The sequence below is a fragment of the Balaenoptera musculus genome, chromosome 19 (genome assembly GCF_009873245.2).
Source record: "Balaenoptera musculus isolate JJ_BM4_2016_0621 chromosome 19, mBalMus1.pri.v3, whole genome shotgun sequence".
Taxonomy (NCBI): Eukaryota; Metazoa; Chordata; class Mammalia; order Artiodactyla; family Balaenopteridae; genus Balaenoptera; species Balaenoptera musculus.
This window is the reverse complement of record NC_045803.1, coordinates 57,300,610-57,328,433: the sequence shown is the minus strand read 5'-3', so window position 1 is coordinate 57,328,433 and position 27,824 is coordinate 57,300,610. Positions and strand designations below refer to the sequence as shown.

Here is a 27,824-nt window from a genome sequence, read left to right as displayed (position 1 = left end):
GCCCATTCTAACTGGTGTGAGGTGATACCTCATTGTAGTTTTGATTTGCATTTCTCTAATAATTAGTGATGTTGAGCATCTTTTCATGTGCTTTGTGGCCGTCTGTATGTCTTCTTTGGAGAAATGTCTATTTAGGTCTTCTGCCCATTTTTGGATTGGGGTGTTTGTTTCTTTAATATTGAGCTGAATGAGCTGTTTATATATTTTGGAGATTAATCCTTTGTCTGTTGATTCGTTTGCAAATATTTTCTCCCATTCTGAGGGTTGTCTTTTCGTCTTGTTTATGGTTTCCTTTGCTGTGCAAAAGCTTTGAAGTTTCATTAGGTCCCATTTGTTTATTTTTGTTTTTATTTCCATTACTCTAGGAGGTGGATCAAAAAAGATCTTGCTGTGATTTATGTCAAAGAGTGTTCTTCCTATGTTTTCCTCTAAGAGTTTTATAGTGTCCAGTCTTACATTTAGGTTTCTAATCCATTTTGAGTTTATTTTTGTGTATGGTGTTAGGGAGTATTCTAATTTCATTCTTTTACATGTAGCTGTCCAGTTTTCCCAGCACCACTTATTGAAGAGACTGTCTTTTCTCCATTGTATATCTTTGCCTCCTTTGTCATAGATTAGTTGACCATAGGTGCGTGGGTTTATCTCTGGGCTTTCTATCTTGTTCCATTGATCTATGTTTCTGTTTTTGTGCCAGTACCATATTGTCTTGATTACTGTAGCTTTGTAGTATAGTCTGAAGTCAGGGAGTCTGATTCCTCCAGCTCCGTTTTTTTCCCTCAAGACTGCTTTGGCTATTCGGGGTCTTTTGTGTCTCCACACAAATTTTAAGATGGTTTGTTCTAGTTCCATAAAAAATGCCATTGGTAATTTGATAGGGATTGCATTGAATCTGTAGATTGCTTTGGGTAGTAGAGTCATTTTCACAATGTTGATTCTTCCAATCCAAGAACATGGTATATCTCTCCATCTGTTGGTACCATCTTTAATTTCTTTCATCAGTGTCTTATAGTTTTCTGCATACAGGTCTTTTGTCTCCCTAGGTAGGTTTATTCCTAGGTATTTTATTCTTTTTGTTGCAATGGTAAATGGGAGTGTTTCCATAATTTCTCTTTCAGATTTTTCATCATTAGTGTATAGGAATGCAAGAGATTTCTGTGCATTAATTTTGTATCCTGCTACTTTACCAAATTCATTGATTAGCTCTAGCAGTTTTCTGGTGGCAGTTTTAGGATTCTCTATGTATAGTATCATGTCATCTGCAAACAGTGACAGTTTTACTTCTTCTTTTCCAATTTGTATTCCTTTTATTTCTTTTTCTTCTCTGATTGCCGTGGCTAGGACTTCCAAAACTATGTTGAATAATAGTGGTGAGAGTGGACATCCTTGTCTCGTTCCTGATCTTAGAGGAAATGCTTTCAGTTTTTCACCGTTGAGAATGATGTTTGCTGTGGGTTTGTCATATATGGCCTTTATTATGTTGAGATAGGGTCCCTCTATGCCCACTTTCTGGAGAGTTTTTATCATAAATGGGTGTTGAATTTTGTCAAAAGCTTTTTCTGCATCTATTGAGATGATCATATGGTTTCTATTCTTCAATTTGTTAATATGGTGTATCACATTGATTGATTTGCATATATTGAAGAATCCTTGCATCCCTGGGATAAATCCCACTTGATCGTGGTGTATGATCCTTTTAATGTGTTGTTGGATTCTGTTTGCTAGTATTTTGTTGAGGATTTTTGCATCTATATTCATCAGTGATATTGGTCTGTAATTTTCTTTTATTGTGGTGTCTTTGTCTGGTTTTGGTATCAGGGTGATGGTGGCCTCATAGAATGAGTTTGGGAGTGTTCCTTCCTCTGCAATTTTTTGGAAGAGTTTGAGAAGGATAGGTGTTAGCTCTTCTCTAAATGTTTGATAGAATTCACCTGTGAAGCCATCTGGTCCTGGACTTTTGTTTGTTGGAAGATTTTTAATCACAGTTTCAATTTCATTACTTGTGATTGGTCTGTTCATATTTTCTGTTTCTTCCTGGTTCAGTCTTAGAAGGTTATACCTTTCTAGGAATTTGTCCATTTCTTCCAGGTTGTCCATTTTATTGGCATAGAGTTGCTTGTAGTAGTCTCTTAGGATGCTTTGTATTTCTGCGGTGTCTGTTGTAACTTCTCCTTTTTCATTTCTGATTTTATTGATTTGAGTCCTCTCCCTCTTTTTCTTGATGAGTCTGGCTAATGGCTTATCAATTTTGTTTATCTTCTCAAAGAACCAGCTTTTAGTTTTATTGATCTTTGCTATTGTTTTCTTTGTTTCTATTTCATTTATTTCCACTCTGATCTTTATGATTTCTTTCCTTCTGCTAACTTTAGGTTTTGTTTGTTCTTCTTTCTCTAGTTTCTTTAGGTGTAAGGTTAGATTGTTTACTTGAGATTTTTCTTGTTTCTTGAGGTAGGCTTGTATAGCTATAAACTTCCCTCTTAGAACTGCTTTTGCTGCATCCCATAGGTTTTGGGTCGTCGTGTTTTCATTGTCATTTGTCTCTAGGTATTTTTTGATTTCCTCTTTGATTTCTTCAGTGATCTCTTGGTTATTTAGTAACATATTGTTTAGCCTCCATGTGTTTGTGTTTTTTATGTTTTTTTTCCCTGTAATTCATTTCTAATCTCATGGCGTTGTGGTCAGAAAAGATGCTTGATATGATTTCAGTTTTAAATTTACTGAGGCTTGATTTGTGACCCAAGATGTGATCTATCCTGGAGAATGTTCCGTGTGCACATGAGAAGAAAGTGTAATCTGCTGTTTTTGGATGGAATGTCCTATAAATATCAATTAAATCTATCTGGTCTATTGTGTCATTTAAAGCTTCTGTTTCCTTATTTATTTTCATTTTGGATGATCTGTCCATTGGTGTAAGTGAGGTGTTAAAGTCCCCCACTATTATTGTGTTACTGTCAATTTGCTCTCTTATAGCTGTTAGCAGTTGCCTTATGTATTGAGGTGCCCCTATGTTGGGTGCATATATATTTATAATTGTTATATCTTCTTCTTGGATTGATCCCTTGATCATTATGTAGTGTCCTTCCTTGTCTCTTGTAACATTCTTTATTTTAAAGTCTATTTTATCTGATATGAGTATAGCTACTCCAGCTTTCTTTTGATTTCCATTTGCATGGAATATCTTTTTCCATCCCCTCACTTTCAGTCTGTATGTGTCCCTAGGTCTGAAGTGGGTCTCTTGTAGACAGCATATATATGGGTCTTGTTTTTGTATCCATTCAGCAAGCCTGTGTCTTTTGGTTGGAGCATTTAATCCAATCACGTTTAAGGTAATTATCGATAGGTATGTTCCTATTACCATTTTCTTAATTGTTTTGGGTTTGTTTTTGTAGGTCCTTTTCTTCTCTTGTGTTTCCCACTTAGAGAAGATCCTTTATCATTTGTTGTAGAGCTGGTTTGGTGGTGCTGAATTCTCTTAGCTTTTGCTTGTCTGTAAAGCTTTTGATTTCTCCATCAAATCTAAATGAGATCCTTGGCAGGTAGAGTAATCTTGGTTGTAGGTTCTTCCCTTTCATCACTTTAAGTATATCATGCCACTCCCTTCTGGCTTGTAGAGTTTCTGCTGAGAAATCAGCTGTTAACCTTATGGGAGTTCCCTTGTATGTTATTTGTCGTTTTTCCCTTGCTGCTTTCAATAATTTTTCTTTGTCTTTAATTTTTGCTAATTTGATTACTATGTGTCTCAGCGTGTTTCTCCTTGGGTTTATCCTGTATGGGACTCTCTGCGCTTCCTGGACTTGGGTGGCTATTTCCTTTCCCATGTTAGGGAAGTTTTCGACTATAATGTCTTCAAATATTTTCTCTGGTCCTTTCTCTCTCTCTTCTCCTTTTGGGACCCCTATAATACGAATGTTGTTGCATTTAGTGTTGTCCCAGAGGTCTCTTAGGCTGTCTTCATTTGTTTTCTTTCTTTTTTCTTTAGTCTGTTCCGCAGCAGTGAATTCCATCATTCTGTCTTCCAGGTCACTTATCCGTTCTTCTGCCTCAGTTATTCTGCTGTTGATTCCTTCTAGTGTAGTTTTCATTTCAGTTATTGTATTGGTCATCTCTGTTTGTTTGTTCTTTAATTCTTCTAGGTCTTTGTTAATCATTTCTTGCATCTTCTCAATCTTTGCCTCCATTCTTATTCCGAGGTCCTGGATCATCTTCACTATCATTATTCTGAATTCTTTTTCTGGAAGGTTGCCTATCTCCACTTCATTTAGTTGTTTTTCTGGGGGTTTTTCTTGTTCCTTCATCTGGTATATAGCCCTCTGCCTTTTCATCTTGTCTGTCTTTCTGTGAATGTGGTTTTTGTTCCACAGGCTGCAGGATTGTAGTTTTTCTTGCTTCTGCTGTCTGCCCTCTGGTGGTTGAGGCTATCTAAGAGGCTTGATGGGAGGCTCTGGTGGTGAGTAGAGCTGACTGTTGCTGGGGGGGTCAGAGCTCACTAAAACTTTAATCCACTTGACTGTTGATGGGTGGGGCTGGGTTCCCTCCCTGTTGGTTGTTTTGCCTGAGGCAACCCAACACTGGAGCCTACCTGGGCTCTTTGGTGGGGCTAATGACAGACTCTGGGAGGGCTCACGCCAAGGAGTACTTCCCAGAACTTCTGCTGCCAGTGTCCTTGTCCCACGGTGAAACAGAGCCACCCCCCGCCTCTGCAGAAGACCTTCCAACACTAGCAGGTATGTCTGGTTCAGTCTCCCCCAGGGTCACTGCTCCTTCCCCTGGGTCCCGATGCCCACACTATTTTGTGTGTGCCCTCCAAGAGTGGGGTCTCTGTTTCCCCGAGTCCTGTCAAAGTCCTGCATTCAATTCCCACTAGGCTTCAAAGTCTGATTCTCTATGAATTCCTCCTCCCTTTGCCGGACCCCCTGGTTGGGAAGCCTGACGTGGGGCTCAGAACCTTCACTCCAGTGGGTGGACTTCTGTGGTATAAGTGTTCTCCAGTCTGTGAGTCACCCACCCACCAGTTATGGGATTTGATTTTACTCTGATTGCGCCCCTCCTACCGTCTCATTGTGGCTTCTCCTTTGTCTTTGGATGTGGGGTATCTTTTTTGGTGAGTTCCAGTGTCTTCCTGTCGACGATTGTCCAGCAGCTAGTTGTGATTCTGGTGTTCTCGCAAGAGGGAGTGAGAGCATGTCCTTCTACTCCGCCATCTTGGTTCCTCCTCCAAGGGCACATCTTTTAATGCCAGCCATGGCTGGTTTCACCAGTTCAAGGCTAGAGCCACCCTTCACAAGGTAAAAGTAAGTGGCGAGGCAGCGAGTGCAGATACGATAGCTGCCCGGGAATTTCCTGAAGCGCTTTGAGAAATTATTGATGAAGGCATGTATTTACCCGAGCGGGTTTTTAATGTGGATGAGACAGGACTGTACTGGAAGAGGATGCCAGACTGAAGTTACATCAGTAAGGAGGAAACGTTGATGCCATGCTCTGAAGCAGCAAAGGATAGGCTAACTCTGTTGTGTGATGGCAATGCTTCTGGTGATATGAAGCTGAAGCCTCTGTTAGTTTATCATTTAGAGAACCCAAGAGCCCTTAAAAACATAGCCAAGGGCTCTCTTCGTGTTGTGTGGAAGAGTAACCCCAAAGCCTGGGTTATACAGGCCATTTTCCAGGATTGGTTTTTCCACCACTTTATCCCAGAGGTAGAGAAACATTGCTTGGAGAAGGACATCCCGTTCAACATTCTTTTGCTGCTCGACAGTGATCCGGGCCACCCCCCATTCATGAATGACTTTCATCCCAACGTCAAAGTAGTGCATCTGCCACTGAATACCATGTCGCTTCTCCAACATATGGACCAGGGAGTTATAGCAACTTTCAAGAAATACTATTTACGTCACACTTTTCGTCAGGCAGTAAAGGCAAGTGACCAAGCAGGAAGAACTTTGTGACAGTTTTGGAAAGACTATAACGTCTACAAGGCCGTAAAAAAGATTGACTTTCCTTGGCCTGACGTTATGGCCATCACCATGAATGGGGTTTGGAAGAACCTTTGCCCGCAGTTTGTTCACGATTTTCATGGATTTGAGAAGGTGGATGAGGAGTCCAAAGAGGTCTTCAGCAACTTCGTGACCCTCAGCAAGAAGCTGGAGCTAGATCTGCAAGAGGACAACCTCATTGAACTTGTTGCTGTGCAACACAGGGAGCTTACTAATGAAGACCTGAAGGAATAGGAGGCCCAGAGAAAGGACGAAGACAGACAAGAGGAAGAAGTAACTGAAGAACCGAAGAGATTCACAACACAGGAAATTGCAAGGGGATTTTCTTTATTTGAGGGGGCACTGCTAGTTTTTGAGGCATAGGACCCTAACACAGAACGGTACCCGAAGGTTGCAGCAGCCAGTCAGAATGCAATCCAGTGCTACCGTGTCATCTGTGAGGAGATAAAAAGAGCCACTACCAAGACATCACTGGATCGTTTTTTCAAGAGGGTAGATAGAATCAAATGCAGCAAAGAACCAGAACCTGTGCCGTGAACATCAGGCATGAGTGGAATTGCAGCTTGCCCTCCGTCTCCTATTGCTGACGTTCCTTCAGCTCTACCATGTCCCACCTCCTCTCCCTCCTCCAGTCAGTAACTCTTCCTGCCTGTTCACTCGATGCCAGCTCTGTATGCCAGCTGTTGTGCTGTACTACTGTACTTTTCAAGGTACTGTACTGCAAGATTTAAAATGTTTCTTTATTTTTTGTGTTTGTTTTTATGTATTATTTGTGTGAAAAGTATTATAAACCAATTACAGTACAGTACTATATAGCCTATTGTGTTAGTTGGGTACCTACGCTAACTTTGTTGGACTTTTGAACAAATGGGACTACGAATGCCCTCACGGAACGGAACTCGTTCGTATGTGGGAAACTTACTGTATATGTCAATCCCAAGCTCCCCAATTTATCCTTCCCCTACATCTTTTTACTTTGGTAACCATAAGTTTGTTTTCTAAGTCTGTGAGTCCGTTTCTGTTTTGTAAATAAGTCCATTTGTATATTTTGTTTTAGATTCCGCATAGAAGCCGTATCATATGATATTTGCCTTTCTCTTTGTGGCTTACTTCACTTAGTATGATAATCTCCAGGTTTGTCTGTGTTGCTGCAAATGGCATTATATCATTCCTTTTAATGGCTGAGTAATACCCCATTGTATATATGTACCACATCTTCTTTATCCATTCCTCTGTCAAAGAACATTTAGGTTGCTTCCATGTCCTGGCTATTGTAAGCAGTGCTGCAATGAACATTGGGGTGCATGTATCCTTTCGAATCATGGTTTTTTTCCAGATTTATGCCCAGGAGTGGGATTCCTGGGTCATATGGTAGCTCTGTTTTTAGTTTTTTTAAGGAACCTCCATACTGTTTTCCATAGTGGCTGTACCAGTTCACATGCCCAACAAGAGTGTAGAAAGGTTCTCTTTTCTCCACACCCTCACCAGTATTTATTGTTTGTAGACTTTTTGGTGATGGCCATTCTGACCAGTGTGAGCTGATATCTCATTGTAGTTTTGATTTGCATTTCTCTAATAATTAGCGACGTTGAGCATCTTCTCATGTGCCTGAGGCCATCTGTATGTTTTCTTTGGAGAAAAGTCTATTTAGGTCTCTTGTCCATTTTTTGATGGGGTTGTTTGTTTATCAAGCTGTATGAGTTGTCTGTAAATTTTGGAGAGTGATCCCTTGTCAATGGCATCGTTTGCAAATATTTTCTCCCATTCTGTGGGTTGTCTTCTTGTTTTGTTTATGGTTTCCTTTGCTTGCAGAAGCTTTTGAGTTTAATGAGGTCCCATTTGTTTATTTTTGTTTTAATTTTTCTTTTACTTTGGAGTTTAATTGATTAACAGCATTGTTATTTTCAGGTGTACAGCAAAGTGATTCAGTTATACATATACATGTCCCTCCTCTTTTTCAAATTTTTTTCCCATTTCAGTTTTTACAGAATAGTGAGCAGAGTTCCCTGTGTTACACTGTAGGTCCTGTTGGTTATTTATTTGCAATATAGTAGTGTGTATATGTCAGTCCCATACTCCCAATTTATCCTTCCCCTCCACCTTTCCCCTTTGGTAATCGTAACTTTGTTTTCTAAGTCAGTGAGTCTGTTTCTATTTTGTAAATAAGTCCATTTGTATATTTTGTTTTAGATTCTGCATATAAGTGATATCATGTGATATTTGTCTTTCTGTGTCTGGCTTACTTGACTTAGTATGATAATCTCCAAGTCCATCCACGTTGCTGCAAATGGAATTATTTCATTCTTTTTTTTTATTCGAAGTATCGATGATGTATAATGTCGTGTGCATCTCTGCTGTACAGCAAAGTGACTCGGTGATTCACATATATACATTCTTTTTTTAAAATATTCTTTTCCATTATGGTTTATCCCAGGAGGTTGGATGTAGTTCCCAGTGCTAAACAGTAGGACCTTGTTTTTTATCTGTTATATATATGATAGTTTGCATCTACCAACCGCAAACTCCCAGTCCATCCCTCTCTCCCTCCACCCCTCCTGCTTGGCAGCCACCAATCTGATCTCTATGTCTGTGAGTCTGTTTCTGTTTTGTAGATAGGTTCATTTGTGCCATATTTTAGATTCTACATGTAAGTGATATCACATAGTATTTGTCTTTCTCTTTCTGACTTACTTCACTTAGTATGATACTCTCTGGTTGCATCCATGTTGCTGCAAATGGCATTATTTCGTTCTTTTTTATGGCCGAGTAGTATTTCATTGTATATATGTACCACATCTTCCTTATGAAGATGGACATTTAGGTTTCTTCCATGTCTCAGCTATTGTAAGCAGCGCTACCATGAACATAGCGGTGTGTGTATCTTTTTCAGTTATAGTTTTGTCCAGGTATATGCCCAGGAGTTGGATTGTTGGATCATATGGTAGCTCTAGTTTTAGTTTCTGAGGAACCTCCATACTGTTCTCCATAGTAGCTGCACCAACTTACATTCCCACCAACAGTGTAGGAGGATTCTCTTTTCTCTGCACCCTCTCCAGAATTTATTGTTTGTAGACTTTTTGATGATGGCCGTTCTGACTGGTGTGAGGTGATATTATAGTTCTAATTTGCATTTCTCTAATAATTAGCGATGTTGAGCATCTTCTCATGTGCCTGTGGATGTCTGTATGTTTTTTTTTGGAGAAAAGGCTATTTAGGTGTCCTGTCCATTTTTTGATGGGGTTGTTTGCTTTTTTGGTATTGAGTTGCATGAGCTCTTTGTAAATTTTTGGAGATTGATTTCTTGTCGGTCACATCCTTTGCCAGTATTTTCTCCTGTTTTGTAGGTTGTCGTTTCGTTTTGTTTATGGTTTCCTTTGCTGTGAAAAGCTTTCCAATTTAATGAGGTCCCATTTGTTTATTTTTGTTTTGGTTTCAATTTTTATTTTATATTGGGGTTTCATTGATTAATAACGTGTTAGTTTCAGGTATACAGTGTAGTGATTCAGTTTTACATATACATGTATCTACTCTTTTTCAAATTCTTTTCCCATTTCAGTTATTACAGGATAGTGAGCAGAGTTCCCTGTGTTATACAGTAGGTCCTTGTTGGTTATTTATTTGAAATATAGTAGTGTATGTATGTCAGTCCCATACTCCCAATTTATCTTTCCCCTCCACTTTTCTCCTTTGGTAACTGTAAGTTTATTTTCTAAGTCTGTGAGCCTGTTTCTGTTTTGTAAATAAGTCCATTTGCATATTTTGTTTTAGATTCTGCATATAAGCCGTATTACATGATATTTGTCTTTCTCTGTCTGGTTTACTTCACTTAATACGATAATCTCCAGGTCTGTCTGTGTTGCTGCAAATGGCATTATGTCATTCCTTTTAATGGCTGAGTAATACTCCAGTGTATATATGTACCACATCTTCTTTATCCATTCCTCTGTCGGTGAACATTTATGTTGCTTCCATGTCTTGGCTATTGTAAGCAGCACTTCAATGAACATTGGGGTGCATGTATCCTTTCGAACCGTGGTTTTCTCCAGATACATGACCAGGAGTGGGATTGCTGCATCTTATGGTAGCTCTATTTTTAGTTTTTTAAAGAACGTCCATACTCTTTTCCATAGTTACTGTACCAATTTACATTCCCACCAACAGCATAGGAGGGTTCCCTTTTCTCCACACCCTCTCCAGTATTTATTGTTTGTATACTTTTTGATGTTAGCCATTCTGACTGGTGTAAGGTGATATCTCATTGTAGTTTTGATTTGCATTTCTCTTATAATTAGTGATGTTGAGCATCTTTTCATGTGCCTCTTGGCCCTCTGTATGTCTTCTTTGGAGAAAAGTCTATTTAGGTCTTCCCCCATTTTTATATCGGGTTGTTTGGTTTTTTTTGATACTGAGCTGCATGAGCTGTTTGTAAATTTTGGAGATTAAGCTTTTGTTGGTCACAACGTTTGCAAATATTTTCTCTCATTCTGTGGGTTGTCTTGTTGTTTTGTTTATGGTTTTGTTTGCTTGCAAAAGCTTTTGAGTTTAATGAGGTCTCATTTGTTTATTTTTGTTTTTATTTTCATTATTCTAGGAGACAGATCAAAAAGATTTTGCTGTGATTTATGTCAGAGTGTTCTGCCTATGTTTCCCTCTAAGAGTTTTTAGTATCCCAGCCTTACACTTAGGTCTTTAATTCTGTTTGACTTTATTTTTGTGTATGCTGTTAGACAGTGTTCTAGTTTCTTTTTTTTTAATAAATTTTATTTATTTATGTATATACGTATGTATTGGCTGCATCGGGTCTTCGTTGCTGCGCACGGGCTTTCTCTAGTTGCGGCGAGCGGGGGCTACTCTTCTTTGTGGTGCGCAGGCTTCTCATTGCGGTGGCTTCTTTTGTTGCGGAGCACGCGCTCTAGGCGTGCAGGCTTCAGTAGTTGTGGCGCGTGGGCTCAGTAGTTGTGGCTCGTGGGCTCTAGAGTGCAGGCTCAGTAGTTGTGGCGCACGGGCTTAGTTGCTCCGCAGCACGTGGGATCTTCCCAGACCAGAGCTCGAACCTGTGTCTCCTGCATTGGAAGGCGGATTCTTAACCACTGCGCCATCAGGGAAGCCCTCTAGTTTCAATCTTTTACATGTAGCTGTCCTGTACACACTGGTACAGGACACACTGTTTACCAGTGTAGCACCACTTATTTAAGAGAATGTCTTTTCTCCGTTGTATAGGCTTGCCTCCTTAGTCATAGATTAATTGGCCATAAGTTTGTGTGTTTGTTTCTGAGCTTTCTTTGATCTATATTTTTTGTGTTTGCCTGTAGCATACTGTTTTGATTACTATAGCTTTTTGTGGTATGGTCTGAAGTCAAGGAGCTTGATTGCTCAAGTTTCGTTTTCTCTTGTCAGGATTCCTTTGGCTATTCTGCATCTATTTTGTTTCCATATGCATTTTAAAATGTTCTAGTTCTGTGAAAAATGCCACTGTTAATTTGATAGGGATTGCATTGATTCCATAGAATGACTTGGGTAGTATAGTGATTTTGACAACATTGATCTTCCAGTTGAAGAACATGGTATATCTTTCCATCTGTTTGTGTCATCTTTGATTTCTTTCATTAGTGTGTTAAAGTTTTCAGAGTACAGGTCTTTTGTCTCCTTAGGTTTATTCCTGGGAATTTTATGCTTTTTGATGTGCTGGTAAATGGGATTGTTTCTTTAATTTCTGTTTCTGATCTTTCATTGTTAGTGTATAGAAATGCAACAGATTTCTGTGTATGTATTTTGTATCCTGCCACTTTGCTGAATTCATTGATCAGCTCCTGTAGTTTTCTGGTAGCATCTTTAGGATTTTCTATGTATAGTATCCTGTAATCTTCAAACAGTGACAGTTTTACTTCTTTTCCAATTTGGATTCCTTTTATTTCATTTTCTTTTCTGATTGCCATGACTAGGACTTCCAAACTATGTTGAATAAAAGTGGAGACGGTGGACATCCTTATCTTGTTCTTGATCTCATAGGAAGTGCTTTCAGGTTTTCACTGTTGAGTATGATGTCAGCTGTAGGTTTGTCATATATGGCCTTTATTATGTTGAGGTAGGTTCCCTCTATGCCCACTTTCTGGAGAGTTTTTATTATAAATTGGTGTTGAATTTTGTCAAAAGCCTTTTCTGCATCTATTGAGATGATCATTTTGTTTGTTTGTTTTTGTTTTATTTATTTATTTATGGCTGACTTGGTTCTTCGTTGCTGCGCGCGGGCTTTCTCTAGTTGCGGCGAGTGGGGGCTACTCTTCGTTGCGGTGCGCAGGCTTCTCATTGCGGTTGCTTCTCTTGTTGCAGAGCACAGGCTCTAGGCATGTGGGCTTTAGTAGTTGTGGCTCGTGGGCTCTAGAGCGCAGGCTCAGTAGTTGGGGCGTGTGGGCTTAGTTGCTCCACGGCATGTGGGATCTTCCTGGAACAGGGCTCGAACCTGTGTCCCCTGCAATGGCAGGCGGATTTTTAACCACTGCGCCACCAGGGAAGTCCGATCATATGGTTTTTATTCTTCAGTTTGTTAATGTGGTGTATCACACTGATTGATTTGCAGATATTGAAAAATCCTTCCAACATTGGGATAATCCCACTTGATCATGGTGTATGATCCTTTTAGAGTATTGTTCGATTCGGTTTGCTGGTATCTTGTTGAGGATTTTTGCGTCTGTTCATCAGTGATATTAGCCTGTAATTTTCTTTTTTTTATGGTATCTTTGTCTGGTTTTGATATTAGAGTGATGGTGGCCTTATAGAATGAGTTTGGGCGTGTTCTTTCCTTTGCAATTTTTGGGAATAGTTTCAGAAGGATAGGTTGTTAAACTCTTCTCTGAATGTTTGATAGAATTTAGCTGTGAAGCCATCAGGTCCTGGAATTTTGTTTGTTGGGAGTTTTTTAATCACAGTTTCATTTTTAGTACTTGTGATTTGTCTGTTCATATTTTCTGTTTCTTCCTGGTTCAGTCTTGGAGGGTTGTTCCTTTCTAAGAATTTGTCCTTTTCCTTTAGGTTGTCCATTTTATTGGCATATAGTTGTTTGTAGTAGTCTCTTATGATCCTTTGTATTTCTGTTGTAACTTCTCCTGTTTCATGTGTAATTTTATTTATTTTAGCCCTCTCCCTTTTTTTCTTGATATGTCTGGATAAAGGTTTATCAATTTTGTTTATCCTTTCAAAAAACCAGCTTTTACTATTTACAATAGCCAGGACCTGGAAGCAACCTAAATGTCCATCGACAGATGAATGGATAAAGAAGATGTGGCACATATATACAATGGAATATTACTCAGCCATAAAAAGAAATGAAATGGAGGTATTTGTAATGAGGTGGATGGAGTTAGAGTCTGTCATACAGAGTGAAGTAAGTCAGAAAGAGAAAAACAAATACAGTATGCTAACACATATATACGGAATCTAAGGGAAAAAAAAAAAAAAAAGGCCATGAAGAACCTAGTGGCAAGACGGGAATAAAGACACAGACCTACTAGAGAATGGACTTGAGGATATGGGGAGGGGGTGGGGTGAGATGTGACAGGGTAAGAGAGTGTCATGGACATATATACACTACCAAATGTAAAATAGATAGCTAGTGGGAAGCAGCCGCATAGCACAGGGAAATCAGCTCGGTGCTTTGTGACCACCTAGAGGGGTGGGATGGGGAGGGTGGGAGGGAGGGAGATGCAAGAGGGAAGAGAAATGGGAACATATTGTATATGTATAACTGATTCACTTTGTTATAAAGCAGAAGCTAACACACTATTGTAAGGCAATTATACTTCAATAAAGATGTTTAAAAAAACAAACAAACAAACAAACAAACAAACAAACAAAAAAAACAGCTTTTAGTTTTATTGATAGTTTCTATTTTTTCTTTGTTTCTATTTCATTTATTTCTGCTCTGATATTTATTATTTCTTTCAGTATACTATCTTTGGGTTTTGTTTGTTCTTCTTTCTCTAGTTGCTTTAGGTCTAAGGTTAGGCTGTTTGTTTGAGATTTTTCTTGTTTTCTGAGGTAAGATTGTATTGCTATACACTTCCCTCTTAGAACTGCTTTTTCTGTATCCTGTAGATTTTGGATGGTCATGATTTTGTTTTCATTAGTCTCTAGGTATTTTTTAATTTCCTTTTTGGTTTCGTCAGTGATCCATTGGTTGTTTAGTAGCATATTGTTTAGCCTCAACATGTTTGAGTTTTTACAGTTTTTTTCTTCTAGTTGATTCTAATCTCATAGTGTTGTGGTCGGAAAAGATGCTTGATACGATTTCAGTTTTCTTAAATTTACTGAGCCTTGCTTTGTGGCCCAGCATGTGATTCAATCCTGGAGAATGTTCCATGTGCACTGGAAAAGAATGTGTATTCTGTGGCTTTTGGATGGAATGCTCTATAAATATCAATTAAGTCCATCTGGTCTAATTTGTCACTTAAGGCTTGTGTTTCCTTATTGATCTTCTGTCTGGATGATCTGTCCATTGATGAAAGTGGGGTGTTAAGTCCCCCTACTATTATTGTGTTACTGTCAATTTCTCCTTTTATGGATGTTAGTATCTGCCTTATATATTGAGGTGCTCCTATGTGCACCTCCTATGAGGTGCACCTATGGGTGCATATACATTTACAATTGTTATATCTTCTTCTTTCATTGATCCCTTGATCATTATGTAGTGTCCTTCTCTGTCTCTTGTAACAGTCTTTATTTTAAAGTCTAGGGACTTCCTTGGTGGCACAGTGGTTAAGAATCCACCTGCCAGTGCAGGGGACACAGGTTCGAGCCCTGTTCCAGGAAGATCCCACATGCCGCGGAGCAACTAAGCCCATGCGCCACAACTACTGAAGCCCGTGTGCCTACAGCCCGCGCTCCACAACAAGAGAAGCCACCACAATGAGAAGACTGTGCAGCACAACGAAGAGTAGCCCCCACTCGCCACAACCTGAGAAAGCCCGCGCACAGCAATGAAGACCCAGTGCAGCCAAAGATAAATAAATAAAAGTAAATAAATCTATAAAAAAAAAATTTTTTTTTTAAAGTATAGACCAGCATGAGTAGCAGAGTCATTACCTTACGTTAGAGAGAATGCATGAAAATAAGGCATCATCCATCCAAGGCAATATTGTTTTTGGCCACCTCAATGGATGAGGTTGTGACACAGGGTACAAACATAGATGAACCTTTATTTATTATTTATTTATATTTTTGGCTGCGTTGGGTGTTCATTGCTGCACGCGTGGGCTTTCTCTAGTTATGGTGAGCGCGGGCTACTCTTTGTTGTGGTGCGCGGGCTTCTCATTGCAGTGGCTTGTCTTGTTGCAGAGCACGGGCTCTAGGTACGAGGGCTTCACAGGCCTCTAGAGCGCAGGCTCAGTAGTTGTGGCACACGGGCTTAGTTGCACTGCGGCATGTGGGATCTTCCCAGACCGGGGCTCAAACCCGTGTCTCCTGCATTGGCAGGCAGATTCTTAACCAGTGAGCCACCAGGGAAGTCCTGATGAACCTTTAAAATGTTACATTAAGTGGGAGAAGAACCAGACACAAAGACCAACTGTTGTATTCTTCTATTTATATGAATTGTTCAGAGCAGGCAGATCCACAGAGACAAAGAAGATTAGTGGTTGCCTAGCAATGAGGGTTTGAGCAGGTGATGGAACCATTATGGGGTTCCTTTTGGGGTGATGAAAATGTTCTGAAGTTGATTGAAGTGATGGGTGCACAACTTTGTGAATATACTAAAAACCATTGAATGGGTGAATTGTACGGTGTGTTGATTATGCCTCAGTAAAGCTGTTGGAAAAAAACCGAAAAGAAAATACTGCATCAAAGAGGCACACGGTCTTCATCCTGAACCTTTGCAGTCTTTTTCTCACCTCAGAGCTATGAATGGCTCATTACTAGTAAAGAATGAATGTCACATTTATTTGGGGTCGGGGTTGGGGGGCATATGAAATTTGAAAAGCCTCTGAGCGATTTTGATTATCCCCTTCCCTTTGGAAATCACCCAGGGGTACCTACCTCCTAGAAGCTAGGACACTTGGAGCCAGGTGCACTCAAGTACAGTTTAAGAAAGATTGTTTTGTCTTTACTGCCTGTCCCAAAGGGGTGTGTGAATCTGGTGGTCCTGAAACATGACAGGAAACTCCAGTCCCTTCTGCTCTGAAGGGCTTTTTTTAAAGCAGGGACCTCCCCACCCGCCCACCAGGCCCTGGTTCTGTTGGCACTGCATCCCTTTCTGTCAGTTTTGGCCTATTCCAACCCAGGTGATAGAGGGCAAGAACCTGTGTCGTGGGAGGGCCAGAGTCAGAGAGAAGGTGCGTAGACAATTTGCCTGAGGCTTCTCGTACACCTGGGCCATCCTGCGGTGACAAGGAGTGGAAATCCCTAGTCAGCCCGTGGGTCCTGCCCAGGAGCCAGCTGCTGCTTCTGCCACTGTACATTAGTTCTACCTGTTCTTGGACGGCATATGAATGGAATCATCTGGCATGTCAATTTTTCTCTGACTTCGCTTATTCATCATACTGTTTTTGAGATTCGCCCCTTTTGTTGCACGTGTCGTTACGTCATTCTTTCCTCGCTGAGGAGTGTTTTCCTTCGTTGTGTGAGTATTCCACAGCTTGGTCCCCCATCCTTCTGTTGGTGGATATTTGGGTCGTTTCCCATTTTAGGCTACTGTGAAGAAGGCTGCTTTGAGCAGTCGTGTCTGAGTCTTTTTGCGGGTATGTATTTTTATTTCTCTTGGGTAAATAAATACCTAGAGTCGTGGAACTGCCAGCTCGTAGGGCAGACTGTGCTTCACTCTGTTAGAAACTGCCCAGGAGCCCTGCAGAGTGGTTGAGCCACTCCTGTAACCCCAGCAGAAACGTACGAGTTCCTGTTGTTCCACTCCTGGCCATCACCGGGTATTGTCGGTCATTTTGATTCGTTGCAGGGTTTGAACAGAGGTGTTTCATACTCTGATTTAGATGTGGAAAAGAAAGAGACTCAGTCTGCGGTGTGGAGATGAGTGTGGGGAGAGGGCGGTAGGGGGTTAGCCCAGCAAGAGCTCAGGGTGGCTTGACCAGTGAGTTGATGGAAGCGGGCAGATGTGGTTGGCATCTAGGCGTATTTTGAAGAAAGGAATCAGCAGGATTTGCTGAAGGACAGCCATGGGATCAGAGAGAAGGGGTAAGGGTGCCCACCAGGGTTGCTGCTGGAGCTGCAGGAGCTGGAGCTGCCGTTTCCTGAGCCCGGGCAGATCGCAGGGACACTGTGGGCTAGAGTGGGAGCCGGGAGGGGGGTTTGAACATGTGACACTGGAGGTGCCTGTTAGACATCCGAGCGGCAGTATTGTGGGCAGCGGGGCATCTGAGCCAGGAGGTCAGGGGAGGGGCTGAGCTGGGATTCTAAGTGTGGAAGGTGTCATGAGAGCATAGGTGGCGTTTAAATGAAGTGGGATGAGAACACGTGGGATATGGGTGTAGGCGGTGGAGAAGGGGTGAGGGAAGGAGCTCTGTCCTCCAGTGTGTTGAGGTCAGGAAGGCCTGGAGGAGTCGGGGAGATGAGAGGAGAACTTGGGGAGAGTGGTATCCCGGAAGCCAAGTGATAAACACACCCCAAGGATTTGCCCTTGTCAGACGTGACGAGGCCTGAGATGTGGCCGTTGGGTTTAGCTGAGCAGAGGTGGTGGCCTCGGTGAGTCGTGTCAGAGGGTGGGATAGTCGCCCACAGGAACAGTTAATGCCGATGTCAGGGAACTCTTGAAGTTTTGTTGTGAAGGGCATGAGAAATGGATTGTAGCTGGAGAAGGATTTGGTGTCAGGGGAGGGCTTTCTTTTTAAGCTGGAAGATGTTGCGTCGAGTTTGATGGACTGCTTTGAGAGCGGGGGCAAGAGGGAGCACTCAGGAGTGAGGACAGTTGCCGAAGCGGTGTTCTGTGCAGGCGAGAGAAGGTCCAGCGCGCCCCTTAGGAGGATGCGGTGGCGGTAGCGTGCGGAGCTCTGCACGGTGTTGGGGAGAAAGCGTGGAGAAGGCGGGCAGGAGGGAAAGTGAGAGGGTGGCGGGAGCGGGGAGTATGAGGGTTGCAGGGTAGCACCGAGGGCCCCTGGAGGTGGGTGGCCAGTCATTTCAAACGAGACCCCACTGCGGAGTTCTGTCTGTGTGTCCCTTCGCCATGGCGTGCCGTGGCGGGTTCAGGACTCGGGTTTTCTTAGGCCAGGAGGAAGGACAGAAGGGGAGAGGGGTGAGGCGTGTGGAGACTGTTCCTGCGGATGGAACTGGACTGAGCAGTTTGATTCCCGATGTGGGGCTTTCCGCCCTGTATTAGTTGTAAGCTGTATTGCTCTCTTCTGAACAAGGTTTAATAGAAGTAAGTACCTTTCTGCAGTCGCTGGTTACCATCATCACTGCCTGCATCAAAGGTAGCACACTTCACTCTTTCCCTAAGAAAAGAACTTCAGACTCGGACATACTGTTTTCAGTCATATATTCTGCAGGCCCAGCAATAACAATAACCCAAATCTACCACCTTCCCTAAGAGAAGTGCTTGGGGAAATCGGCCCAGTGATGTCTAGTTAGTGATATGTTATTTCAAAAAGTGGGGTTTTTAAATGTATTTTTTAGTTGATTGACTAGGAAATATAGGTACTTGGTAAATTTGGAAGGTTTTAAAACTATATTTTGCTCATGGTCATGGTAAAATGTACACACTTCTAAATTTCAGAAAAATTGGAGAAGATTCGGGATCATGAACGAAAGGAAGAAACTTTTACCCCTATGCCCAGCCTTTACTACATGGAGCTCACCAAACTCCTGTTAAATCAGTAAGTACCTCTCACTTCTTCGAACGCCACATGCACGATGGAACCCCCTGTTCCCAGCCCACCTCCTTTCGTGTTCCACGCTCATTACCGAGGGAAGTGGTAGCTTTGGCCCCCAGGTCCTCAGTCAGTAGTCTGGGAGTCGTTTGTGGGCACGCACACACTGGCCGGGCTCTGTCTCTCCCTGTTTCTCTTTTTTCCCTTTCTCCACCCTTCCCTCTCCTGGTGAATCCCGTGGTTCTTTGCATTCTGCGTCCTACCCGTCACTTGATATTGGACTCCAGTATCAGCCCATCATCTCTAGCAGTAGCCTTTTTCTTAACTGCAAATGTTTTATTAGTCGAGCTGCACCCCTCTTCTCCTTTGGGCCTGTGCATCTGCGTTCTTGTATCTCTTGCACAGGAAAGGGCCAGGGGTTGCATTTTCCTTCGACCCTGGGCTAAAAGGCAGGTCCGCTGGGGCAAAACTGTTTCCCCTCATCCAGTTCAGGCTCCCCATGGGCTTCTAATTCATTCTCCGCCTTGCAGCCAGAGCAGCCTTTCAAAGATACAGCTGCCCTGTGAGTCCCCTCTAGGGTCTGAAGCCCTGATCATGGTATTCGAAGCATCGCATAGCCTGGTTCCCTTCTCCCGGCTCTCACCACTCTCTGCAGTCCTTCCCTCCGATTCTCCAGGGTCCAGGCTCACGTTGGCCTCCTTCACTTCTTCACACATGCCCAGGTCCTCAGAGTGCACAGGCGCGCGCGCGTGCGTGCGTGCGTGCGTGCGTGTGTGTGTGTGTGTGTGTGTGTGTGTACACCGTCCTGCCCAGTGAGGCCACATCTTCCCTGCTCCCTCCTCGGGTTTAGCACAGCAGGTCCTCCCTCCCAGGTTACGTGACCTGTCCTCGTGGCAGCTCTGCACCCCTCTATAGCACTTGTCAGGTGTAATGCTCTAACTGCTGTCTGCCTGTGCTGTTCCCCACCCCTGCCCCCAGGTCTCACGGGCAGGGACTGTCTCGCGTGCCCCCGCACAGTGCCAGGTACTCACATGTTTGTGGAATGAATGAATGCATCAGTGCAGGGGGCAGGCAAGTGTGGCTACCTGCAGTGTAATTTGCAGTGTCAAGCTTCTGAAGCCGGTGCACCTGTTCACTGATGGACTCAAGAGCAGAGCCGGAACAGAAGCTGGAAGTCCCCTCCTGCCTGCCGGAGAGCAGCGGGGCCGGGCCCCCCGAGTGGCCCTGTGCAATTCAAGGGAACATCTCCGTAACGTGGACTTGTCCTTGAGTGGACATGCGGCTGCAGTTGTGTAGTTCACAACATTCGCAGCATTCAGCATGCTAAGCGTCCCACCGGGTAGTGGAGATGGTCATGTAGGCTTGAGTTCCAGTTTTGTGGGGAAGAGATGCGACCCTGTTGACAGACGTGGTGTAACACTGCAGCGTGTGCAGTGCTGTTCAGAGTACGTAGGGTGCAGCCCTCATGCCTGGTGCTGCCAGGGAAGGGGTCCCTGGCTTGGAGGGTGAGGGGAAATTTTCTAGGGGAGAGGGCAGTGTAGGTAGGAGGACGGAGGGTGAAAGGGCCTGGATTTGTGGGGCAGGGCTGTTGGGACCTGCATGGACTGAGTGAGGGCAGGGCAGCGGATGCGGCGTCCCCAGGCGGGCGTCATCCGGAGGCTACGAGAGGGCTGCTGCCGTGGGGGAGGGTGACCTCAGAAGGGAGAATACGGGAGCGGAAGGGAGGCCTGTTCATCTTCAGTTTTTGAAGTTCAATGCGTTACGTACGCAGTTCCTATCGAAACCCTTGTTTTATAATTCCTTAGAGTCATCCATTCAGTGAGGGGACCTTGGTTCTGCAGTGCAGTTCACAAGGAGCTGGGGTCCTTTGTTCTTTAACCTGCTGTTCAGAGCGTAAGATCCAAATGTTTGGGTCTTGAATAAAGTCTACTATATCAATTGTATCCTACTGATTCTCCATCTACTCATCTTGAGCTAATTTTAGCCTGTGGAGGGAGCCTTGCCAGCTTATCCTAGGATGCCTGGTGATGAACGATGTTGACTTTTGCTTTTGTCTTCTAGTTTGTCTCTTTCTTCAAAGGTTAATTTAAAAATGTGTCACACAGGAAGGCTCTTAGAGCGGCCCCGCTGACTCCAAACTTTTACCCAGAATTTGCAGTGTATAGGTGTGCTGTTTATGCTAATTTGCGATTTGTTCTGTGACTTTTGCAAACGTATCTGTTTTCTCTGTAGAGTGGGACAGTCCCTATGCCTCAGGGATTTTGTGAGGATAGAAATGCCTGGCACAGAGCCTTCGTCTTCTTTCCCTAACAGATGGGGTATTAGCATTAGAGGTCATGACCTCTGAGCCAGCCTTTGAAAGAAATTCATTTTAGATGGAAATTCTATAGCATAGAACACTCAGTTATCCTGAGGCAGAGGAGGACCTACTCAGAGCTTCTCCAAGATCTAATTTTTTTTGGTGAATAAACAGAAGTCCTCGTACCACAGCTTGCCCAGGGACAACTAACAAGAGCACAGATAACTCGGTGAGGATCGTGGCTGAATTTTCTTGGCACCAAGCTTAACTGCTAGAAATCCTTACATTTTAAAAAACTGAAAAAGCGAAACAAATTTTGAGGCTAGAACAACTTGTGCATTTTTGCCTAAATCCAAGCAGCATTTACACAGAAGCCACTTCTACCTGGAAGTTGCCTTAGTTTACTGAGTGCTTCCTTATGCGATTTATTTCACCTTTTGCTTCCTTTAGTGCTTCAGACAACATCCCGAAAGCAGATGAGATCCGGACCCTGATCAAGGACGTGTGGGACACACGCACAGCCAAGCTCCGGGTGTCCGCTGACAGCTTTGTGAGACAGCAGGAGGCACACGCCAAGGTGGGCGCGTGGTGGGCCGCCCACGGAGGCCGGATGCTCTGTGGGACAGCCCGCGGCATCTTGTCTGCTTAGGGCATCGCAGGAAGGGATAACTAGCCATGCGGGGCTTTCAGAATATTATTACTCATTGTATCCTTATTTTTATCCAGTAGGTTTAACCTTTCGTGAAATCAAAGACTCAGCCAACCCGGTCTGTTTGCCCTTGTGTTTTAGCTGGATAACTTGACCTTGATGGAGATCAACACCAGTGGGGCTTTCCTCACACAAGCGCTCAATCACATGTACAAACTCCGCACGAACCTGCAACCTTCTGACAGCGCCCAGTCTCAGGACTTGTAGGCAGAGACTGGTTTGTAGAGGCCCGTGTCTGCCGGCAGGAGGCTCACCGGGTGGCCTGCGTGCTCGGGACGTGACAGAGGTACTCACATTTCCAGAGTTCTAGAACCACTTCTGAATGTACGCAGAAAAGTGCAGTGAAGCAAGGGATGGGTTTATAACCTTGTTGGAAAGCAACAGGCTTGTGCTTAGTCCTCGAGACATTCTGTAATTCTACGTCTGTATCTGGGAGCCAGCTGTCCTTTCATGGGGGAATGAGAAAAGCATTCGCAGAACGAATGATTTCCCTAGCAGAGCTCCGGGTCTCCTGCACGGGACTGTCGTGTGCAGGTGGGTGTTCAGTGACGTCCAGTGTTGCTTTTAAGATGGAGATATAGCAGGATGGTAACGTGGCCGTGGCCATTTTTCTCCCTTCTTGACCCTGATCTCTTGGGCTAAATGTAGAGTCTGCTACAGAGGCTATTCACACACAGGACAGCAGATGAGTGGCGAGTGACAACCACCCATATTTATCATCTAAGCCCTGATACACAATAAAGATGGAATCAACCCAAGTCTTTGTTGGGTTTTGTTCCTGCATAACTGCCATGCAAAGGAGCAGGCCAAGTGGCTAGAATGACCTGATGGACCAAACTTGAGAGGTTTAGCAGGCAACTGTGCACTTCCGACCGACACTCTGGGTATCTCTCGTTCTCTTGGCTGCTTCTGGGTAAGGCCCTAAAGGGTTGCTTATCAGCAAGAGGAAAGTCGGGGGGAAATGAGTTCGGTTATCGAGTGTGTGAGTGAAGCTGAAGACACGATGCCAGGGGGAAAAGTGGGGCCTGTGACGTGGTTCTTGATGGACTGAGGGGAAGACAGTTCTAGGCAGCAGTGGCTCAGGTAACGGTATTGGCTTTTTTCCCTAGGAGGAAAAGTTTCAGCGCTAGCATGGCTCAGTCCCTTACAGAAAGTACATTACCTCGGGCGGGAAATGATCCTCTAGGCCTGTAATGAGTAGGTTCAGTAACCAGCTGGTTTCCAGTGGTAGCGCCGTCAGTCAAAAGCAGTCACATGCCATCTCGAGGGTTATGAAGGGTGTACGTGCGTGATCAACTGGGCCTAAAGAATATCTGCTGGTGTTTTTACCCTTCAGTGTTTAAAATACAAACTTACTTCAGGTTACTCGAGCACTATTCCTCCGTCCCAGATGGGTACCCAGCTGTCCCTCTCACAAGCAGCTATTGTTTAAGCACTGAAGGGCCGCACATGGAGGGATGAGGACCCAGAAGACCTGGTCTCCATCACTTAAGAGATGACAGGACTTGGTCTTTTCATCTCTCTCTTTCGCAGAATCCTTCAGATTTAATCTGGGGAATCTTGTAGAATGAAACCACACGTTACTGTGGCGGTTCAGGAGTCCTGTTTATGTCAGATCTCACCGTGAATCCCCTTCTCTTAAAACCTGGCTGAGGCACAGATGAATCTGTCTTCACACTTTACCTGTAAAGCTGTGTAATCGTTGAGCTCTTATTTTTATTTTTTGGCCTTATTATAACATAGAAAAGATTATTCTCTTAAGATGATTTAGGAAGATTTTATTTTTTGGATGTTGTCAGAAATTACAGCAATATATTCATAAATACCTAATTACTACATTCAACAAATAATATTACAATACAGTTAATTCAAACAAGTACACTTAGAACAGGTTTAATTTCACAGCATCTAAATTGCCCCCCAGAGTGACCGAGGCACCGTTCCTCCTCCCTCCATGTACTGGTTGACTGTTCTAGCAGTTAAGCACAGGTACATACAAAGTAACACGACCGATTGATTAGCGTGGTCTTCCTCGGGTCAAGGCAGAGTTAAGGAGTTAGGGTTAAGCGCTGGATCAGAAAGTTGGGGACAGGCTACTGCAAGTAGTAAAGTCGATAGTGTGCTTACTTGGGAGAGGACAGGGCTGCTGCGAAGTGGCTAATCCACGCTGCACGATGAACAGCATCGCGGTGCTGACCATCTCCATCTGGTGGCAGGTCCCTGGAACTTGCTACACTTTAAGCCGTGGCCCAGAGGGAAAGGCGGGTATGCAATCTAATTTTGGAGATGTGACAGCATTGTGAGCTACTTGACGAAACGTCATCCCACATACAAACTTAAGATTTCCTGTTAGAATACTTTAATGCTTCGCTACTTTGCTGAAGGTGTGGGCTCCTTTTAATATTCTTTGAGTTTCCCTGAGGGTGTATAATCTATTAGCATGTTAATGCCAATTAAGTGTTTTGTTTCCTTTAGAATATAGACTACGCTTTTGAAGAGCGTATCTTGGTCACTTATCTGAGATAATGGATTAAGATTATGATATTTCATGTCAGTTTGGCTTGTTTCTACCTGTGGCGCCAAGTTTGGGGGAAAGCTCTGGGTTGCTAATGATGTGATTAAATGCAGAACCACACGACTCACTTTTGGAAGGGATCCCGCACAGGTTTAGCGAAACCCCCTTCAGAGGGCAGACGGCAGCCGTCTCTCCCAGGTGCCATGGGAAGACACAGGTCGTGAAGGACTGTTCACAAAAATACTGACACAGAAGTTCCATGATCAGTTCTAGAGCAAATGTGGTGTACTTCTGAACTTTGTCTTTCAAACTCAATGTAAAACAGCTGAACAAAAAGCTTCAGGGATTCCATATTTCTCTGTTTCTCTGTCAGTTTTTAAGCCCAAACTGAAAAGAGGCTCTGATGCTACCATGCTCTTTCAGAATAAGTGTTTTCAGATTATAAAACTAATTATTGAATGGAACAAAAAAACCCCCAAGATTGGGTACTATGTCTCTGGTGCACTTTCGTTACCTTTTTCTTAGTTTATTCATGTTGCCTTATGGGTTTGTAGTTATATTCTGATTGATTGTCCTATTACTTCTTGAGCCTTAGAATATTCAGAGACCCTCACAGGTAGGTGGGAGTATGGGGAAGCAGAGTGATGGAGCAGCTCAGAGGCGGGGCAGGGGGAAGGCAGTTAGTTCTAGCTCAGTGACACAGCCGCACCCCTGGGCAGGCATCCCTTTAACCTCATGCCGCATCCTCCTCCCCAAAAGCAACGAAACACCAGCAGACACAGGCGCTCCCCTCAGGTGGTAACAGGATGGGGCTGTGCAAGTTATCAGATCTACTTTTCCCTTTGCTTTTTGGCCAGGACCCTTACCAGAGCCGAGGAGCAAAGGCATCCAGACATTTTCTACTACGGAGGAAGGAGGACTGGGGGGAAGTGTTAAGATGTAACCCTTAGGCCTTCAGAGACAGCAAGCAGATTTTATAGGTAGAGAAATTCAGTGACGTTTTGCCCTGATCGTTGGCAGTGGGGCTCCCTCTCAACACCTGTCGCCACCTGTGGCACATGGCGCTCTCTGTGGCTTTGCAGGGGAGGAGGCCCCCAGAAGAGCCCTTACTTCTCGTCAAGTCGTTTCTGTAGAGAGAAAAGCACTTGCTGACTGCTGATAATACTGGCGGCACTTTTTGTCTGAGTTTGCTAATAACGAAGATTCTTGGCAGACATACAAAGCAAACTGTGTGGGAACATATAAAGTGACACAATGCCATCTGCCAGCAAGCTGTTCCGCGCAGCTAAGGTCTGGGGGCCGAGGGCGTGGCCACTGATCACAGTGAGTAGCCTTCCTGAAGGTCAGCCAGCCCTTCCCCGGGCCCAGGGCGTGATGCTCGGGTCCCCTCCCCTCCCCTCCCCTCCCCCAGGCAGACCAGCCACTGGCTGCTTTGGCCTCTGGTTCAGGCCCATTTGGGCAAGAGATGCCTTACTGATCTAGTTTTCACACTGCCTGAACCCGCAATAACTGGGGCAAGAAGGGAGGGCTCCTCCCATGCTTCGCAATGAAACGATCATCCCCGTTCCTAGCCGCTCCTGTGGTTGGCACAGTCAGTCAGTCAGTCCAAGAAGAGAAATTCTGCGCAGACATTGTTCACCCTACTTTCAGGCTGGTACAAAGCTTTGCACCTAAATAAATAAACCCTATACAGTTTCTACTTTGCACCTGCGCAGCCTGCTATAAAGACACCTCGGCGTCCTGTCCCAGCAGCCGCTCCCTTCCTCAAAGGCTCTTTTAACGAAACCCGTGTGCGCCTGCGCGCGTGAAGGTGCACACACAGCGTCCACCTGGCTGCCACTGGAGCCCGCCCCTCCTCGCTCCGTAGCATGGGTTGTGGTGAACTGGCTGCCGTCCGGAGCAGGGGAGGGGCGCAGGAGGAGGTAAGACGTAACCATGGCTTTCTACATCACTCTGGTGCAACTCAAAAATGAAGTGATCGCATAGGCGCCAGTGGTAAGCTCTTTTACTTTTCTTCTTCTTTAATTTTTTTAAAAACACTTCAATATCTTAATGTCCTGACCAGCAGCAGTACAAACACTAAAAGCAAGGTTTTTTTTTTTTTTTGCCCAGAAAAACAAAACAAAAAACAAACAAAACCCCCAAACAGGAAAACAAACAACAAAAATCCCTCCAAACCACATATTAAAAATGGCAGGCTTTTTTATAACAATAATTAAAGTAATAAAAACATACAAAACTTTGTTTTTTTAATATATATACACAGTACAAGGCTGAAGCACCTTTGACTTTCCTCTCAAAAATTTACGTTTGTATGAAAACACCCCTACCGCAGTAACAATCTGGTGGGTGTGAATAAATGTGTACATAGAGCTCTGTACATTTTCCCCCATGAAGTAATAAAAAGGTACCTTCAGTTTGTTGATTCACTTTATCTTTAGGTAAGATAAGAGCTTTTCTGGGGAAAAGCCTTTGGGTGAGGCTTCAGTACTGTTGCTTTGTGTGCTCGTAGGACCTGTTGCTTTGAAGAAAATTTTGCAGAAAAGTAACTGAAACAAATAAGCCCTTTACTTAAAAATGCACCCCACCTTCCTTCCACTGAAGTAGGTCTCAGTCCCGGGGAGGACCAAGACCGGCCACCACCCCCTGCAGCCAGAGCAACCTGGGTTCTCGAGGCCTAGTAACATGGCAACACAAGACAGAATACCAACGGTCCGATCCAATCTTACACACCCAGGGGCCAGAAATGATTGAATTTTAGTGTTGGGAATGGAGGCTTTCATCTTCAGATTAAAAAATCATGACGTGGGGAAAGAATAAAACTGCCTTTAAAAAGAAAAAACTGGGTGTTCTACAGGGGTTGCTCGCTGAATTACAAAGGCGATTCAATTGCATTGAAGTCAAGGTGAGTTCGTTCTTTTTTCTGGAGCCTGGAATCCTTTGCTTCATGCATGGCACATTCTCATTTTTTTAAGCTTCAAACCTCCCAGTGAAAAATATTAAATATTCAAGGTAATAAAATAGATAATATTTCTATACTATAGGTTCGGCCTAGTGCAAGGGAAACCGTCACCTAGGATATCCCTTAAAGTAACCTCTAGGCCAATGCATTGCAGGCAACGCAAGGCACTTCCGTAAGTGATCCAGTTCTGCCTGGAGTCGCTCCCTTTCTGAAACAATCTTCTGTTTCTGGCTCCTCAACTCCTGGAGAGAGAGAGAGAAATTCACGTAAAACACTCATCTCACGCGGTAAGGAAACGTGTGTGCGGGACGCCTGAATGCGCCGGAGGCCAACCTGCAGCACTTAGAACCAGTTCTAACTATCCCCGCGGTTTCGGATTCTTACGGTACCTGCTCGCTCCCATAGGAACGGTGTCCGGTGCTGTCTCAGCTTCAACCCTGAGATCTGAAAAATTAGCCCTGCCGCTATAAAACTTTTGCTGCTTCAGGAGCGGCCAAGATGTGTAAGACCCAATCGGAGACAAGCCCCCATCCCGCGGGCGGGAGGAAA

At 43.8% G+C, this 27,824-nt stretch overlaps 2 protein-coding genes across 11 annotated transcripts in view; one reads left to right on the top strand and one right to left on the bottom strand.

The window, feature by feature from the left end:
- Positions 1–26,454, top strand: part of GINS2 (GINS complex subunit 2) — a 72,595-nt gene extending 46,141 nt beyond the window's left edge. Inside the window, exons 4-6 of the mRNA XM_036832488.1 lie at positions 18,697–18,796; positions 21,540–21,666; positions 21,880–26,454. Coding sequence (XP_036688383.1) covers positions 18,697–18,796; positions 21,540–21,666; positions 21,880–22,005 — 353 coding nt within the window. The 3' untranslated portion in view covers positions 22,006–26,454. The remainder of the gene's footprint in view (positions 1–18,696; positions 18,797–21,539; positions 21,667–21,879) is intronic.
- The window catches only part of GSE1 (Gse1 coiled-coil protein), a 423,047-nt gene continuing 418,784 nt past the window's right edge, over positions 23,562–27,824 (bottom strand). For 9 of the 10 annotated variants that reach the window (XM_036832479.1, XM_036832480.1, XM_036832481.1 and 6 more), the window contains one exon: positions 23,562–27,517. In XM_036832479.1, the coding sequence (XP_036688374.1) occupies positions 27,383–27,517 (135 nt within the window). In that variant the 3' untranslated portion in view covers positions 23,562–27,382. The remainder of the gene's footprint in view (positions 27,518–27,824) is intronic. The other variant, XR_005017356.1, reaches the window with a different exon arrangement.